Here is a 16,771-nt window from a genome sequence, read left to right as displayed (position 1 = left end):
TAAGAAACCATTACCTAATCCAAGGTCATGAGGTTATTTTTTTGTTTTTTATGTTGTATATTTTGTTATTTTTTGGGTTTTGTTTTTATGTTTTCTTCTAAAATTTATAATTTTAGTACTTACATTGTACTTACATTTCTTTGTAAGTTAGATCTTTGATCCATTTTGAGTTAATTCATGCATAGGGTGTGAGATAGGGGTCCAAGTTCATTTTTTTGCATGTGGATATCCAGCTGTCACAGAACTACTTAATTGCAAAGATTGTTCTTGCCCCACTGAATTTTCTTAGCACCTTTGTCGAAAATGAATTGACTGTTTATTGCTAGACTGTAAATTCTGTTCCATTGATCTGTATGTCTGTCATCATACCAGTATCACACTACCTTGATTATTGTAGCTTTGTAATAAGTTTTGGAATTGGGAAGTATGAGCTTCCAACTATGTTCTTTTTTCAAGATTGTTTTCCTTCTTCGCAGTTCCATATGAATTTAGGATCAGCTTGCCAATTTCTGTAGAGAAGCCAGCTGGGATTTTTTTTTTCAAGTTTATTTATTTATTTTAATAATCTCTACACGTAACATGGAACTCAAACTCCGAACCACAATCCCAGGATCAAGAGTTGCATGCTCTTCTGACTGAGCCAGCCAGATGCTTCAGAGCCAGCTGGAATTTTTATGTGGTGTGTGTTGAGTCTGTAGATCAACTTGAGATGTATTACCATCTTAATATTATTGCTTCCAGTTCATGAATTTCAGTTTAGTTAGGTCTTAATTTCTTCAACAGTTATGTTGTAGTTTTGAATGTAAGTTTTACATGTCTTTTGTTAAATTTATTCCTGAGTTACGTTATTCTTTTTGATGCTGTTGTAAATGAAATTGTTTTATTTTTGGATTGAACATTGCAAATGCATAGAAATACAATTGTTTTTATATATCAATTTTGTATTACCTTTAGGCTTTTTTTTCACAGACCTTCATTATCCTGCTCTTCTTACTTATTAATTGAGACCACCAGGAATAACTTGTGTGCTCCCTTTTTTCTTTGAATATTTCACCATTTTGTTTACATATAGGACTCAGTTCATTTTTGTATTTATGTGATCTGTTAGTGCTGTACATGCCTCTGTTCATCATGGATAGATAAGTGTATTGTAATATTTCATAAGATGCAGAGAGGATACAAGATGATGATGAGACCATCAAGACCAACTTAGGAATGAAGGTTATTTCTTCACTCTTCTGTTAATAGAGCGAGGCACTGTGGGTCATTATGGTGGTAGAGGAGGTAATGGGAGGAAGGTGTGTTTGCTCAAAATTGGAGATGATTGGAAGATGTTTGAATAAGAAAAGGGGATTTGGGGCACCTGGGTGGCTCAGTGGGTTAAAGCCTCTGCCTTCGGCTCAGGTCATGATTCCAGGGTCCTGGGACCGAGCCCCGCATCAGGCTCTCTGCTCAAAAACGGAGCCTGCTTCCTCCTCCCTCTCTCTCTGCTGCCGCTCTGACTACTTGTGATCTCTGTCTGTCAAGTAAATAATAAATAAAATCTTTAAAAAAAGAGGGGGGGGTGTTTATGAGTTATGTAAACATTGGCCAAAATGTAGACCTTTTAAGTTATTCTGGACATTATTCTTAGCTTTTTACACAAAATATAGGCAGGTATCATAACACTGATAAAAAATATTTTCAGATTTTTGAGCAAAATACTCTGTCTTTGATATCCCAGGACTCTAAAGGACCACAGATATTAAACAGGGGTATCATGGTACCAGTAATATGTTGATTTGTCTCTTTTCAAGAAACTAGCATTTAAAACTGTTGTTTTGTTAATACTACTATTTTTCCCTTTAGCCTTTAATGAATTTTACAAGCTTGTTACCATGGGAAATGGTTTTGGTATTATAGTACATTATACTTCAAGAGAGTAAGTGGCATTAATGAGGAGAATTCTTAGGAAGCATGTTTCGTTTGGCCCTTGTTAATGGGCTTATAGTAATAAACCACATCCCTATGAAATGGTTATAAAAATAAATCTTGGTTTTATTTTGAAAGAGGATAGCTATTTGGGAAAGCGTTTCTCATTGCATACTGTTCTTTTTCTTTTTTAAGAATAAGAAATGAGGGGTCTCTTCCCAGAGAACCAAATATGATTTGCATTTTTTAAGTATGAACACCAACAGAGACGCTGATGCTATGAAATATGAAATATTTATGTTCATACTGTTAAGCACTGTGGCTTTTCAAAAGTCATAGAAAGCATTTTTATTATCCTCTCCTTACCAAATCTTTGATTTTTATCAGATGCAAACCATATACTCATAGAATACTTAACATTAATATGAAACAAGCTTGTGATTAAGTAATGGTGAGAGTGACAGAGGGTCTATGCATATTCTTATGTGAGAGAGAGCTTTGTATTCTTTCATTAAATAGGTTGGCTATTTGTTGCAAAAGTAAATCAACTGTACAGAATTTTTTTTTTAAGATTTATGTATTTATTAAAAAAAATTTTTTTAAAAGATCTTATTTATTTATTTCACAGAGAGGGAGAGAGAGAGAGATCACAAGTTCGCAGGCAGAGAGAGGGGGGAGGGAAGCAGGCTCCCTGCCCAGCAGAGAGCCCAATGCGGGGTTTGATCCCAGGACCCTGAGATCATGACCTGAGCCGAAGGCAGAGGCTTAACCCACTGAGCCACCCAGGCGCCCCTTAAGATTTATTTATTTGAGAGAGAAAGAGAGAGCATGAGGGGGTGAGGGTCAGAGGGAGAAAGAAAAGCAGACTCTCCACTGAGTGCAGAGCCTGCCTTGGGGCTCAATTCCAGGACTCTGAGATCATGACCTCAGCTGGAGTCAGCCATTTAACTGACTGAGCCACCCAGGTGACCCTATTTATAAATTTTTTGACTTTAATAATGAGTCAGGAATATGGTGATACCTTTATTTTATTCTTTAACTTGTTTAAACCTCTAGAATTCTAGGGGTATAGTAAAATGTAATGAGTAAAAAAATAATACAATCAACTATTATATATTAGACCAGTATTTTTAACCAACCTTTTGTGACTTCAGAACTCAATTCACAGGCGGGCAGTTTGAAAAAATGATCAATTAGTAATGTATGTATTATGTAATATATACATAAAATTTTAATGTAATATTTAATATATATCAAATGATATTAAAAAATTAAAGTGGCATTTTATTAAAGATTGTATTGTAGAGTGCATTATAATTATAGTCTTTGGTAATATTTCTAATTTAATGACAGTTTTCAGCTTTTAGGAATTTAACAGCCTAAACTATTTAATTTACTTTGAATTAATTGTATCAGAAAAGTATGATTTATTTATGAAGTTAAAAATTATATTTTTGGAGGAATTTTGGGATTGAGTTTTCATAAAATGTTCATTAAATTACTTGGTATGGCACCTGATACTTGGAATTCTTTTATTTTTTAAATTTTATTTATTTATTTATTTTTAAAAAGATTTTATTAATTTATTTGACAGAGAGAGATCACAAGTAGGCAGAGAGGCAGGCAGAGAGGGAAGGGGAGGTAGAGGCAAGCTCTCTGCTGAGCAGAGATCCCTATGCAGGGCTTGATCCCAGGACCCTGAGATCATGACCTGAGCTGAGGGCAGAGGCTTTACCCCACTGAGCCACTCAGGCACCCCTTGGAATTATTTTAAGCATTTAAGAAAATCCACTTAAATCACAATAATTAATACCCACTCCCACCCCCTAGTGACATGCTAAGAAATGTATCAGATTGCTGTTTGCAAGCAGTTTTCTGCAAGTAGCTCTTTAGGAATGCAATAAATAAAAAGCCAAATTGGATGTAGAAGTCACTATATTTTGCTGTTTTTTAAACACCGACTTTTGATATTTTAGAGACATCTTCGGAAACATGCAGTTTTCTGTTCAGTGGGGATTATTGGAGCATAATTATTATTTTCATTACTTTGTATCTTAGAGTTACTTTTGCTTGTTTAAAGTCCATTTTGGATAACAGTTACTTGATTGATGGTGTTTCAGAAAGCTCAGAAGTCAACACTAGCATAGTGGCTAGTTGGTAGTAGTCAGCTGATTGAAAAACTGCAATTGAAAAATTGAGACCTACCTGTAATTTTTACTAACTAATGGCTGTGGACATTCCATATGTCCTTCTGCTTTATTTTTTATTTTTTGAAAGATTTTATTTGTCAGTGGGAGAAAGAGAGACCACAAGCAGGGGGAGTGGCAGGCAGAGGGAGAAGCAGACTCCCTGCTGAGCAAGGAGCCTGATGTGGATTTGATCCTAGGACCCTGGGATCATGACCTGAGCCAAAGGCAGATGCTTAACTGACAGCCATTCAGGAGTCCCTGCAAAAAGAATTTATTTAATTATTTTATTGATTTTAAAAAAAATTGAAATACGCCATTACTACCTTCAATGACTGGACTCTCTGTGTTTACAAACTAAAATTTGGAAAATTTTGCATTAGCTATATGAGTTTTATTCTTTGAATATCTTGTGTTTTCTTTTTTGATTTGGTTTTGTGACCTAATTATATTTTGATAATTTTAGAGAACTTTGCAACATCTTTTAAGATAAGAGTGGTTAAAGAAGAGGTACCTTATACCATGAAAAAGTTAATGTAGTTGCTAAATACATGACTTACTAGGTTGACTCTGGGGAGTCTCCTTTCCTGAGAAGAAGGGTTAAGAAATAGGGATGCCTGGGTGGCTCAGTGGGTTAAGCGTCTGCCTTTGAGTCAGGTCATGATCTCAGGGTCCTGGGATCGAGCCCCACATCGGGCTCCCTGTTCAGTGGGGAGTCTGCTTCTCCCTCTCCCTCTGACACAAGCCCTGCTTGTACTCTCTTGCTTTCTCTCTCTATCAAATAAATAAATAAATAAATAAATAAATAAATAAATAAAATCTTTTAAAAGAAAAGGCAAAAAATAGTGGATCTCAGTTTTCGAATACATCTTCTGAAGGAAAAGCCCCTATTTTTCTCCTCTTTTTGTGTTTTATTTATTGTCTAACATCTTGTAGGCAAAGAAATCAAAAGAGACTGAAGATGTACCAAGTGAACCATCTTTCCAGGATTTTGAGTACCCAGAGTATAATGACTACAGAGCAGAGGCTTTCCTGCACCAACAGAAGAGGATTGAATGCTACAGCAAAGCAAAAGAAGCTTATCGGATGGGGAAAAAACACGTTGCCACATTTTATGCCCAACAGGTATTTTTTGTCATTTATGATATCTGAATAATCTTAAAGCAGGTAATACTCTTATTGTGACTAGATGAAGTTATTCTGGGGAATGTAGATTATGTAAATGACATAAGATATCCTAATATATAAGAAATGTATGGTTCTGAGAATTACCTCTCCTTTGAAATGCTCAGTTTCTATAGTTGCTTTTGCATGTATGGCTTATATGAATTACAGTTTATTCTGTCAGTCCATATTTTCTTTTAGGATAAAATCTGTCATTTAGCACTACTTCTAAACAGATACAGGTTTTCTGAAGGAAAGACAACAGAATGTTGATATTGACCATGTCAGAGTGGAATTACAGGGGACTTGTGCTTTCTAGCATGTTTGAATTTTTAGTAATATATCACTTTTATGGCCAGAAAAAGAAAGTTGCATTAGTATCTTTCAGGGAAGTAAAATTTTGACTCAAGCTTATTGGACATAGTATTATAAGAAACCTATCTGATTTCCTTTTTAGCTTTGTGGTTCCAGTATGGAACTTTTTGTGATTGAGTGGAGAAAGATATCAAACTGGTATAACTTTTTGTGATTGAGTGGAGAAAGATATCAAACTAGTATAACCTCATGAGCCCCAATAACATACCTTGAGGGATGGCTTCAGAAGTAACCACAAGATGTTGAATGAGATCAGGATTATCGAAGGATAACTAATGGAATCCTTCTTGAGATAGGCAATGTTTATTTAAGTCTTCCTCTTCTATGGTTTTTGGACTAGGAAATCTGTTAGAATTGATGATTTAATATTTTAAGAACTATGTTATTGATTCACTGAAATTCACCTAAACTTTGGTGCCTTCTTGCATAGGCCATTGCATTATTTAAAATTTTAGATTTGTTGTTCCCTCTTTTGTCTTACCTTTTATTTGGGGGCACTGTTTATTTCCTCTTTTGCCTTCTAAGTAGCAAATAGCAAAAGTGTTTACTGGTGGTCTGTTTAAAATAAAAGGGTAGTCTCCATGAGCAGAAGATGAAAGAAGCCAATCACCTTGCTGCTGTGGAGATTTTTGAGAAAGTCAATGCCTCCCTGCTGCCACAGAATGTTTTAGACCTCCATGGGCTGCATGTGGATGAAGCTATAGAACACTTGATGACAGTTTTACAGCAGAAAACTGAAGGTAAGACTTGTGGTTAATGACAAATTTAAAATGGAAAATATGGCGCACCTGGGTGGCTCAGTCATTAAGCATCTGCCTTCGTCTCAGGTCATGATCCCAGAGTCCTGGGATCGAGCTCTGCATCAGCTTCCCTGCTCAGCAGGAAGCCTGCTTCTCTCTCTCTCCCACTCTCCCTGCTTGTGTTCCCTCTCTCGCTGTCTCTCTCTCTCTGTCAAATGGATAAATAAAATCTTTTAAAAAGAAAGTAAAATAGAAAATATGTTTTTGCTTATATTGGTAAACTTGCCAATTCAGGAGATTCTCAGTTCGCCAGCTGAGGATATCTGTGTCACATTTATAGATGTTTGTATTTAGGTTCATGCTTCAAGGGGACCTTCTTGGAAAAGAATGCTCATTGCCATAGTCATTAACATTTTCTTTTTATTTCCATATCTCATATTTTTTTGTTTCAAGTTTTTATTTTAATTCTTGTTAGGTAACTCCCTACTTCAGTTATATTTGTATTCCTTTGCTGTATTTATTAAAGGGGGGGCATGGTATAATCTGAGAATCCTCTGTGACTTATAAATGGGACCTTTCAGGAGTATCAGACATCTTTGTTCAGTAGACATTTATTAAAGCTAATAAATGTGTATTAGATGCCAGTTGTTCAATAGGTGTTCAATAAAATGCGGAAGTAAATAAGGTGATAGGATTTTTACAGAATTATCACAGAAGGCGGGCTTTCGGAGTGTTTGCATTATGCAGGTGCTCCCTTTCTCTCTTTCTGCTTGTATTTTGTCTTTGCAGGTTCAGGAAAGGCCACTACATGCCTCTTCTCTAAGTTCTACCTCTTCCAAGGGGTTTAGATGAGGATCTTTTTCCATCCAGTATCATGTACTTCATATGCATTAAAGTATCTTGTTTCTTTTTCATTATCATTTGGATAATGGTAGCATTTAGAAAAAGTCAATCTGTTTTAGTTACTCCAGACTCCAATTCTAGAAGTCATCTTCTTTTACCACTACTAGAGTATTTTTGAATTCTCAATTTGGCTTTTTCTTTATCTTCCATTTTATTGTGGAGACATGGGAGTCCATGCCCCAGGTAAGACCTCATAGCTCCATAACCCTGCCTTGTCTCTGATAGCTATATTACTCTGGTTAACTTATGCGTATATGATACTACATATATAATATGTGTAGGGAGGCTTTGTAGTTTATGCAGTTTTATCAATTCAACATGTATCATTTGTAATTAATTAAATACTTGATGAAATATGATTAATATAGAGGTTGGAAATTCATCTGTTTACCATAAAAACCATGTTGAAAAGCTTACAGTAATATAATGAAACACCTGTGTCCCCATGAATCCAAGTAACAAGTGATAACATTTTACCATGTATGCTTTACATCTTATTTTTACTCTTCCCTTTGTATTCTTTCCAGGTATTTTTTAAGATTTTTTTTTTTTAAAGTAATCTTTACACTCAGTGTGAGGCTTGAACCCACAACCCTGAGGTCAAGAGTCAGCATACGCTACCAACTGAGCCATTCAGGTGCCTGTTCTTCCCAATCATTTTTTCTTTCTTTCTGGTGGAAATCAACATCTTTCAGTTTGGTTCCTGTCTAGTTTTTAAAATACCATTACTATATGTACATTCATCAATAATCATTCTGTAGTATTTCTTTTGTGAATTTTAATAAATGAATGTACATGGTTTCACACTGCCTTCAACCAAACTGTTTATTTTCACTCAGCATAATTTTCAAGATATACTCATGTTGATAGTATCATTTTTTTATTGTAACCGCTGTATAGTATTCTGAGTGCATCATAATGTATCCATTCCTCTACTCACATTTAATTATTATGTACAGTGAGCTTTACTTTGCATATCAACATGTGTACTCTTACTGTTATCTTTTTTCCTGCATTTTTTTTTTAAGGTTTTATTTATTTGACAAAGAGAGATCCCAAGTAGGCAGAGAGGCAGGCGGAGAGAGAGGGGGAAGCAGGCTCCCTGCTGATTAGAGAGCCTGATGCGGGGCTCGATCCCAGGATCCTGAGATCATGACCTGAGCTGAAGGCAGAGGCTTAACCTACTGAGCCACCCAGGAGCCCCTTTTCCTGGCTTTTTATGTTGAAAAATTAAGAACCCATAGAGAAGTTGAAATAATGTATAATAGACATCCGTATATCTTTTACCCAGATCAATCAGTTGTTAACCTTTGGCCACATTTGCTTAATCTGTTTAAAACTGCTTTTTGCTGAACTATTTGAAAATAAGTTATTAACCACTGTGGTACCTTACCTCCAAATACCTTAGCATGTTTATCTCTTGAGAACAAATGCATCCTCCTACAGAATCACAGTACCATTGTTACTTTTAAGATATTTAACATTGTTTTAATAATAATGTCTAATATACAGGCCACATCCACATTTCTCTAGCTGTATGGAAATGTCTTTTACAGCTGTGCCATTTTTTTCCCCCTTAAGCTAGGATCCAGTCAGACATTATATGTTCCAGCTGATTGCCCCGTGTCTGTAGCCTGCAGTAATATAGAAATAGTTTGGGGCACCTGGCTAGCTCAATCAATGGAGCATGTGACTCTTGATCTCAGGGTCATGAGTTTGAGCTCCGTTTTGGGTGTAGAGGTTACTCAAGAAAAAATAGGAATAGTTACGCTGCCTGTTTTTTGTCTTCTATGTTGACATTTTGAAGACTCCTAACTTTTGGTAGATTGACCTACAATTTTGTCTGATTCTTTCCTCCTGATTAGATTCAGAGTATTTTTTTGGCAAAAATACTACGTAGGTGATGTTGAATTATCCTTGATGAATACATCAAAAGACATAACGTGGTCATTTTGGCCCATTATTGGTGATGTTAAGTTTGATTTCTTAGCTAATGTGGGACTCTGCTAGATTTCTCTGTGTAAATGTACCTTTTCTTTCTAATTAACTAGTAGTTTTTGGCAGCAAGGAGCCTGATATGGGACTCGATCCCAGGACCCTGGAATCGTGACCTGTGCTGAAGGCAGTCGCTTAAGCAACTGAGCTACCCAGGCATCCCTTAACCCTTTATGTTGCTAGTGAGGATGTTAAATGGTACAGCCACTGTGGAAAAGGTTGGCATTCCTCAAAAAGTTTAACCTAGAGTTACCGTATGAACCAGCAGGTTCTGCTCCTGGTTATGTACACAAGAGAATTGAAAGCACAATTCATTCACACACAAACTTGTACATGAATATTCACAATAGCCAAAAAGTAGAAACAACTAAATGTCTATCAGCTGATAAAAGGGCAAACAACATTTGGTGTATCTATTCAATGGAATATTATTCAGCCCCACAAAAAGAAATTAAGTAGTGATACATGCTGCAACATGGATGAGCCTTGTAAACATGTTTTGTGAAAGAAGCCAGGTACACAAGGGCCCCTTTTTATATGATTACCATTCATATGAAATGTTCAGAATAGACAAACCAATAGAAACAGAAAGTACATTAGCGGTTGCTGGGGCTAAAAAGTATGGATTGGGAGTGACTGCTCAACAAGTACAGAAAATTTCTTTCTGAGATGATGGAATGTTCTGGAATTAGTATTTATGGCTGCACAATATTATACTGAAAGCCACTGAATTGTACATTTTTAAAATCATGAGCTTTATGTTGTATTAATTGTATCTCAATAAAAAAGATTACAAGAAAAAAAGTTAAATAACTTGTGTAACGTGATACTTGTTCAGACCCAAGATACAAACCCTTTCTGAAGCCAGGCCTATCCTTGTGTGTGTTGCCACCTGTGGTAGTCTGTAGTTGCAGTGAGTCACCACCAGATGGTAGTATTGTTGAACAGAAATACATCCAGGGGACAATCTGTGGCTCTGTCCTCCATTGTTTTTAGTAATAAAAGGGGATTGTCAAACTTGGGAGTGAACAACAAAAAAAGTATCTGACCTTTATGTGCCTTCTGGTTGGACTATGCATCACCAGCACCCATGAAGTTTTTACTACTTTGTAGGGATTTACAGGGAACAGAGGAACAGGTTAAATGGTACCATGAGGATACAATCAACAGTATTCATGCTGTGAAAATCTAGGATAAATAAACCAAGTTTTTGTTTTTCTTTTTTTTTTTTTTTTTTAAGATTTTATTTAGTTATTTGTCAGAGAGAGAGAGAGAGAGCGCACAAGCAGGCAGAGTGGCAGGCAGAGAGAAAAGCAGGCTCCCTGCCGAGTAGGGAGCCCAAGGCGGGACTCAGTCCCAGGACCCTGGCATCATGACCTGAGCCCAAGGCAGCCGCTGAACCGACTGAGCCACCCAGGTGTCCCCTAAGTAAACCAAGTCTTTCAACAAATTGTAAAGAAAAACCCAGGAGGAGGGAGAACATTTAGATTAAAAGTTACTTCAGAATATATCAATCAAATGCAATGTGTGGACCTGTTTCAACTGTGACTTAAGCAAACCACTATAAAAACATTTTCTTGAGGGAAACTTTTAGCCATTTTTAGAAGCATAATATTAAGGAGCTATTTATAAGATATGGTGGTGATATTGTGTGTGTGTGTGTGTGTGTGTTTTTAAGAGTCCTTTTTGAAAGGTACACAGAAATATTTACAAATGAAATGATAAGAAATCTGAGCTGGGCTTAAAAATGAGTTAAATAGTTTTTTGTTTTTTGTTTTTTGTTTTTTTTTTAAGGTGATAAATGTTAGGAATAGTGTGAAATTTGGGGACCTTTTAAACATACACGTTAATTCATCCAGTAGTCATCCTTTGAATGCCTACTTTTATCTGAGGCACGCAGTTTAACTGTGGAACATTTTCAGAGCAGTGAATTTAAAAATGAGGTGGTATAAATGACTGCCCTAACTGATAAGGGGAGCAGCAATGAAGTAGTGATGAGAGGGAATTATGGATAGTTATGAGAGTTGAGGTTTTTTTTTAAAGTAAACTTTGTAATATCACATCTATGAAGAACAGGGTACAAGTAATAATTGTATAGCATAAAAACACTTCACAAAGTGAATACCCTGTGTATGTAGCACCCAGGAAGAGTTGAATTTTGAACAGAACACTGCTTGAAGTAATGGGTATGGACTAGAGTAGAAATGGAGATCTTGGGGCACCTGGGTGGCTCAGTTGGTTAAGTGTCTGCTTTTGGCTCAGGTCATGATCTCAGGGCCCTGGGATCAAGCCCTGTGTTGAGCTTCCTGCTCAGTGGGGAGTCTGCTTCTCCCTCTCCCTCTGCCTCTCCCTCCCTGCCCTGCTTATACTCTCTCTCACTCAAATAAATAAATGATATCTTTTTTAAAAAAAGGAAAGAAAGAAAGAAAGAAAGAAAGAAAGAAAGAAAGAGAAAGAAAGAAAGAAAGAAAGAAATGGAGATCTCAAGCAAAGAAGGAATTAGAAATGCAAGGGCAACATACCCTCTTCAAATTCTAGGCTAAATATTGCCTTGGAGATAGGAGACTTGAAAAACTGTGGATCTGCTGGAGTCTTAGGGCAACTTAATGAGCAGAATATAGAATATTTATATTATGTGTATTTTATGCTAAAGTAAAATTTGTACTGTTTATGACTGAGGAACAAATATTTATTAAATTAATTAAGTCAACTCTTACTTAACACTGTTTTTGTTATTTTATTGTAGCTGTTATTTACTTTTTGGATTTATACATTTGATTTTCACCTGGTCATATCCAGAGCAGGAGCTGTATTCTTAAAAGAGGCCTAGACTCATTTAATATTTAAAAACTATCTCTTTAGAAGAGTTTTTTTAAGTTTTTTTTTGTTTTTTGTTTTTTGTTTTTTGTAATTTCTATACTCAGCATAGGGCTCGAAACTCACAACCCTGAGATCAAGAGTCACATCTTCTTCCAACCTGAGCCAGCCAGGTTGCCCTTAGAAGAGTTTCTTAACAATTATCTTTAACAGTAAGACTGTATCCCATTTTCCTGATAAGGAAACTGGCACAGATAGGCTAAATAACTTGTCCATGGTCATACCATCCAGCCATTAACAACAGACCACAGCTGGCTGGCTTCAGAATATTTAATTAAAAGGGTCATTGTGAAGATTCTTTTTTTTTTTTTTTTAAAGATTTTATTTATTTATTTGACAGACAGAGGTCACAAGTAGGCAGAGAAGCAGGCAGAGAGAGAGAGGAGGAAGCAGGCTCCCTGAGGAGCAGAGAGCCTGATGTGCGACTCTATCCCAGGACCCTGGGATCACGACCCGAGCTGAAGGCAGAGGCTTAACCCACTGAGCCACGCAGGTGCCCCCATTATGAAGATTCTTAGTTAATAAATTAAGTTGCTTTAAGCAGTGTTTCACTTCCAAGTATGTAATAATTGTAAGATATCATTAATATTGTTATTGTCATTATCATTATTTTAGAAAGAAATTCTGGTAGGACACAGAAATCTCCTTCCCCACAGGGGAAGAACTTTCACTTGTGTTTAGGTGGATGAGTTGCTTTGAGGCTTCTGTACTTAAACAGTATAGATGAAACATGGATTTAAAAACCTCAATTTGGGGGCTTTTTGAATTTATAAATATCTAAATCACCATGAAAGTAATTCCATATATGTTTGAGTAGTTCAGGTTTGTTTTCTATTGAGAATGTAACATAAATGAATTTTAACTGTTCCAATTCCTGTTGTAACAGAATTTAAGCAGAATGGTGGGAAGTCCTATCTGTCTGTGATTACGGGGAGAGGAAACCACAGCCAAGGAGGAGTTGCTCGCATCAAACCAGCCGTCATTAAATACCTCACAAGCCATAGCTTCAGGTGAGTATAGATTTCTGTTATTGATAATGGCAATTGCCCATATACAGATAATAAACACTAGTCATATGCTCAGATGGTTTATTAAAATAGTTAACTAAATTTAACCACCTGGTATTAGCCACATGTTTATGCTTAAATTATGATACAACATTCCCTGCTGGATATATGATGTTCAGAAAACCAGAAATGAAAGACAAATGTGTTTCTTGTTGAAGCAATCACTTGGCAAAACTATTTCTATCATAAATCCAAAATCTAACAGAAAGTAAATATAATTTTGTTTTTTTGATGATGTATTATCCAAGATAGTGAGATTATATGTATCATAGTTTAAAATTACTATTTATGCATTCATAGATTTCGGAAGGAGTTGGGCGTTTCTACTAAAATAGGATTATAATTTGGATTTTTTTAAACTTTAGCAGAAGCATCCAGTCACTATGAATCTGTACATCTCCGTAAATCAAGTGTTGTTAATGATCTTAACTAACAAACATGACATGTCCTTTTTCATTAAATGATTATTATTCAATAACAGGAAATGACAAGAAAAGTCTAAGAATAAGATCTGTTGATGGATAGATTCCCTGAGGATATTTATCATTAGGTACCAACCTCCCCTTACTTCTAGTTTTAGTTATGTTTATGCCATGTAATAAAATGTCGTTTGGCTACATTATAGGAAATGGTAACATTAATTTTGAGCATGCAAACAGGTGACATTTCAGAGTGTCTGTTAAAAAAGTAGTTGGACTAGAACATTATCATGTTGGGATTAATGGGCTATTGTAGAGACTAGTGTTTTTTAAATTTCACATTAAGGGCTTGGAAGCATTTCACGGCCTGATGAATCAGACTTACGATTATGTTAGATATTTCTTTTTAGTACTCACTTAATGCGTAGAAATAATGTAATGCAGACATCAGCTTATCCTTCAGACAGTATGCTCTTCTTCATGAAGGTCAAATTCAGGCTCGAGAGTTTTGAAAAATCTTAAATAACTACTAAGTTAGGAGTAACCCCTAGCCTTAGGATTCTTTATTTTTACAATGAATTGAAGGATACATAAGCATAGATATTGGTCCTGGATGATTGACTTAATAAAGGAGAATACTTTGATAGTAAATATTATATTTGGCATAGACACTTGGAATTGATTACATGCATGATCTATTCCTTAACCATTTTGAAATTTTTACCTAAAATAAGTCTTTTCTCATTTCTGTAGGTTCTCTGAAATTAAACCAGGGTGCTTGAAAGTCATGCTAAAGTAAAATAAACGTCCTTGACTTAGACGTGTGAAGGTTTGTAGGTTAAACTTAGTTTTATTTGCGGTAAATTTAGTCATTTTTACTGTAAACATGTGTTTATTAGAAATGTCCAGTTATAATAAAAACATTATGAGGATGTTTTTCAGAACTCAAAAAAATAGTTTTTTACTGAATCAAATGCCAAATATGTTGTCTGTTATATTAAAGAGTTTTTATTGATTATAAAATGTCTAAGGAAAGTATTAGCTGCTGTTTCGAAGTTTGAAGTGCTCTCTTTCTCAGAGAAAAAAATGATACCTTTGTATTAATTGTTTAACATTTAGTAATATCCTAAAGGCATCTTTGAAAGGTATTTTAAAGTGCTTTGAGACCTGGTTCATGCCCATCAAAGCCTTGTATTAAAAGGAGAAGTAGAAGTAGTAGTAGTAATGAAGAAAAGAAAATCTAACAAAAACACTTGAATACTTTTTGATTTAAAAACTAAATACAAAAAAAAGTTTCATTTTGCCATATCTTACAGGAAGGAAGGCATGCCGTTTGCACTTTCCTCGGTCTTGTATATGATCTTGATCTCTTACCTTTTGTTCTGTGTGTGTGCATTTTCTAGGAGGAAAGTTGGAGCCTGAGATTATATTACAGTTTTATACCTTCTGTAGGCAGAAAAGTTTTTAGAGAAGGAGAAATGGTTGGATAATCTACCAAGTATTGGTGTCTTATAGAACTGCTTCTAGAGCTGTCTGTATAAATGGTATTTAAGATGGTACTAAAGAGCTATATTTTATATTTGAAGCATATGATTTCTAAAGTGCAGTAGGTTGAAGTCCTCTATTAATTTAAAGCAAATATAGAAAACATTTTTGATATAATCTTAAAAGGAATCTTTACAATTTAAAAGTTTTTTACCCTTGTTTTTAAAATGAGCCAGCTTTTTGAAGGGAAAATTTGATTGACTTCTTCTTGTGTGTGTGAGCTAAAAAGTCCTGTTAGTATGTCAATTATAATTTCATTTACACAAGTTTAATGTGGTAAAGTATAATTTTCCAACATGAAACAATGGCTTACTGACTTCGGATATGGAGACTGTTTCCAACATATGTAATTGAACAAACGGTTGTGTTGCTTTTTGATAAGCTTAAAAATCATTTGGATCAGGAATTACAGGGTCAAGCTGTTCCTGAAAGAATCCTGAATTATAGAATGGTTTCCCAAAAGAACAGACATTTTAATGAAAATAAAACTCAAAAACATGTTTTTATATCTCATGAAAGCATGCTTTTAAAAGAGCTATATCACTAAATTTATTTCCACACACAAAAAAATAAATTTATTATTTAGAAGTACTTAGTGAGTGGTATTGAAATATTATTCTTATGTTTGATAATTTGTTTAAAAAATAAAAACCAACAGTTTAGCATATTTTTTGTAACGTCTAGAAGAGTTGTATAAATTAAAAATAAAGCAATTCATTTCAAGAACTTATTATGAAACTACAGTTGTTAGTGAAATAAAATATTTCTATGTATAAATTAATATGATTTAGGAAATGTGAATAACAGTGCTAAAACCTGGAGTTATTTGAGTGTGTACAGCTGCATACTAGCTTTCCATGTTTTTATAGTTCCTCACCCCGTTTAAACAAGTGTCGCTTTTGCGCACTTCAGCTAAATTTATTTGTGTTATTGTAATTATGATTAACATGGGAGCAATAAAAAAGAACAAGGGGTAAGGTATTTTGTGGGCAGAAACCAAATGAAAGAGGTTACGTTTTCTGCTGTACCAACCTCAACTTTAGGCTTTATTTTGGTAGATCTAGGGTATTTTTCTTAATCATCATTTATAAGTATTTAGGCAAATTTTGAGCGTCTTGTGTTTTTATGAAGTTGTTTAATTCTAAACGGTCTCCCACCCCACTGTCTAGCATAGTTTAAACAACATAATTATGAAAGAAAATTTTATAGTTGTTCTTTTCTTGTTTTGCCCGTTTCTAAATCCTGCATGCCAAAGGTTCAGGGCTTACCAAATTCTTCCCTTGCTTTCCAAATCCTGTGTGTCAAAAGTAAAGACAGTGTGGGGATTATCGAAGTTTTCAGGTATTGGTGTATTTGTGCTAATCCAGGACTCATTAAAATGGCTCTTTGCAAGTGTATCAATCTTCTAAAAGTATAAAACTTCTGTAGTTTGGAAGGTTTTAGTAACAATTAGTTCTTTTCAGTAGTCTCTCACTTTTATCTACCAGGAAAAAAAAAAAAGAAAGCTAATGTGGAAACCACAGGGGAAGTAGGTTGGACTGAGGAAACTCTTTAACAGTATTTTCAATTCATCCACTTCCTTACTTCAA

General features: G+C 35.1%; 1 protein-coding gene across 5 annotated transcripts in view; it reads left to right on the top strand.

Annotated features, from left to right (window-relative positions):
• N4BP2 (NEDD4 binding protein 2) overlaps positions 1–14,660 on the top strand; it is an 80,814-nt gene extending 66,154 nt beyond the window's left edge. For all 5 annotated transcript variants that reach the window (XM_032852952.1, XM_032852931.1, XM_032852921.1 and 2 more), the window contains 4 exons: positions 5,034–5,222; positions 6,208–6,376; positions 13,038–13,161; positions 14,391–14,660. In XM_032852952.1, coding sequence (XP_032708843.1) covers positions 5,034–5,222; positions 6,208–6,376; positions 13,038–13,161; positions 14,391–14,436 — 528 coding nt within the window. In that variant the 3' untranslated portion in view covers positions 14,437–14,660. The remainder of the gene's footprint in view (positions 1–5,033; positions 5,223–6,207; positions 6,377–13,037; positions 13,162–14,390) is intronic.
• Positions 14,661–16,771: the final 2,111 nt, after the last annotated feature.

The sequence above is a fragment of the Lontra canadensis genome, unplaced genomic scaffold (assembly GCF_010015895.1).
Source record: "Lontra canadensis isolate GAN:19392208 unplaced genomic scaffold, GSC_riverotter_1.0 scaffold1, whole genome shotgun sequence".
Lineage (NCBI taxonomy): Eukaryota > Metazoa > Chordata > Mammalia > Carnivora > Mustelidae > Lontra > Lontra canadensis.
This window is presented reverse-complemented; position numbering and strand designations above follow the sequence as displayed.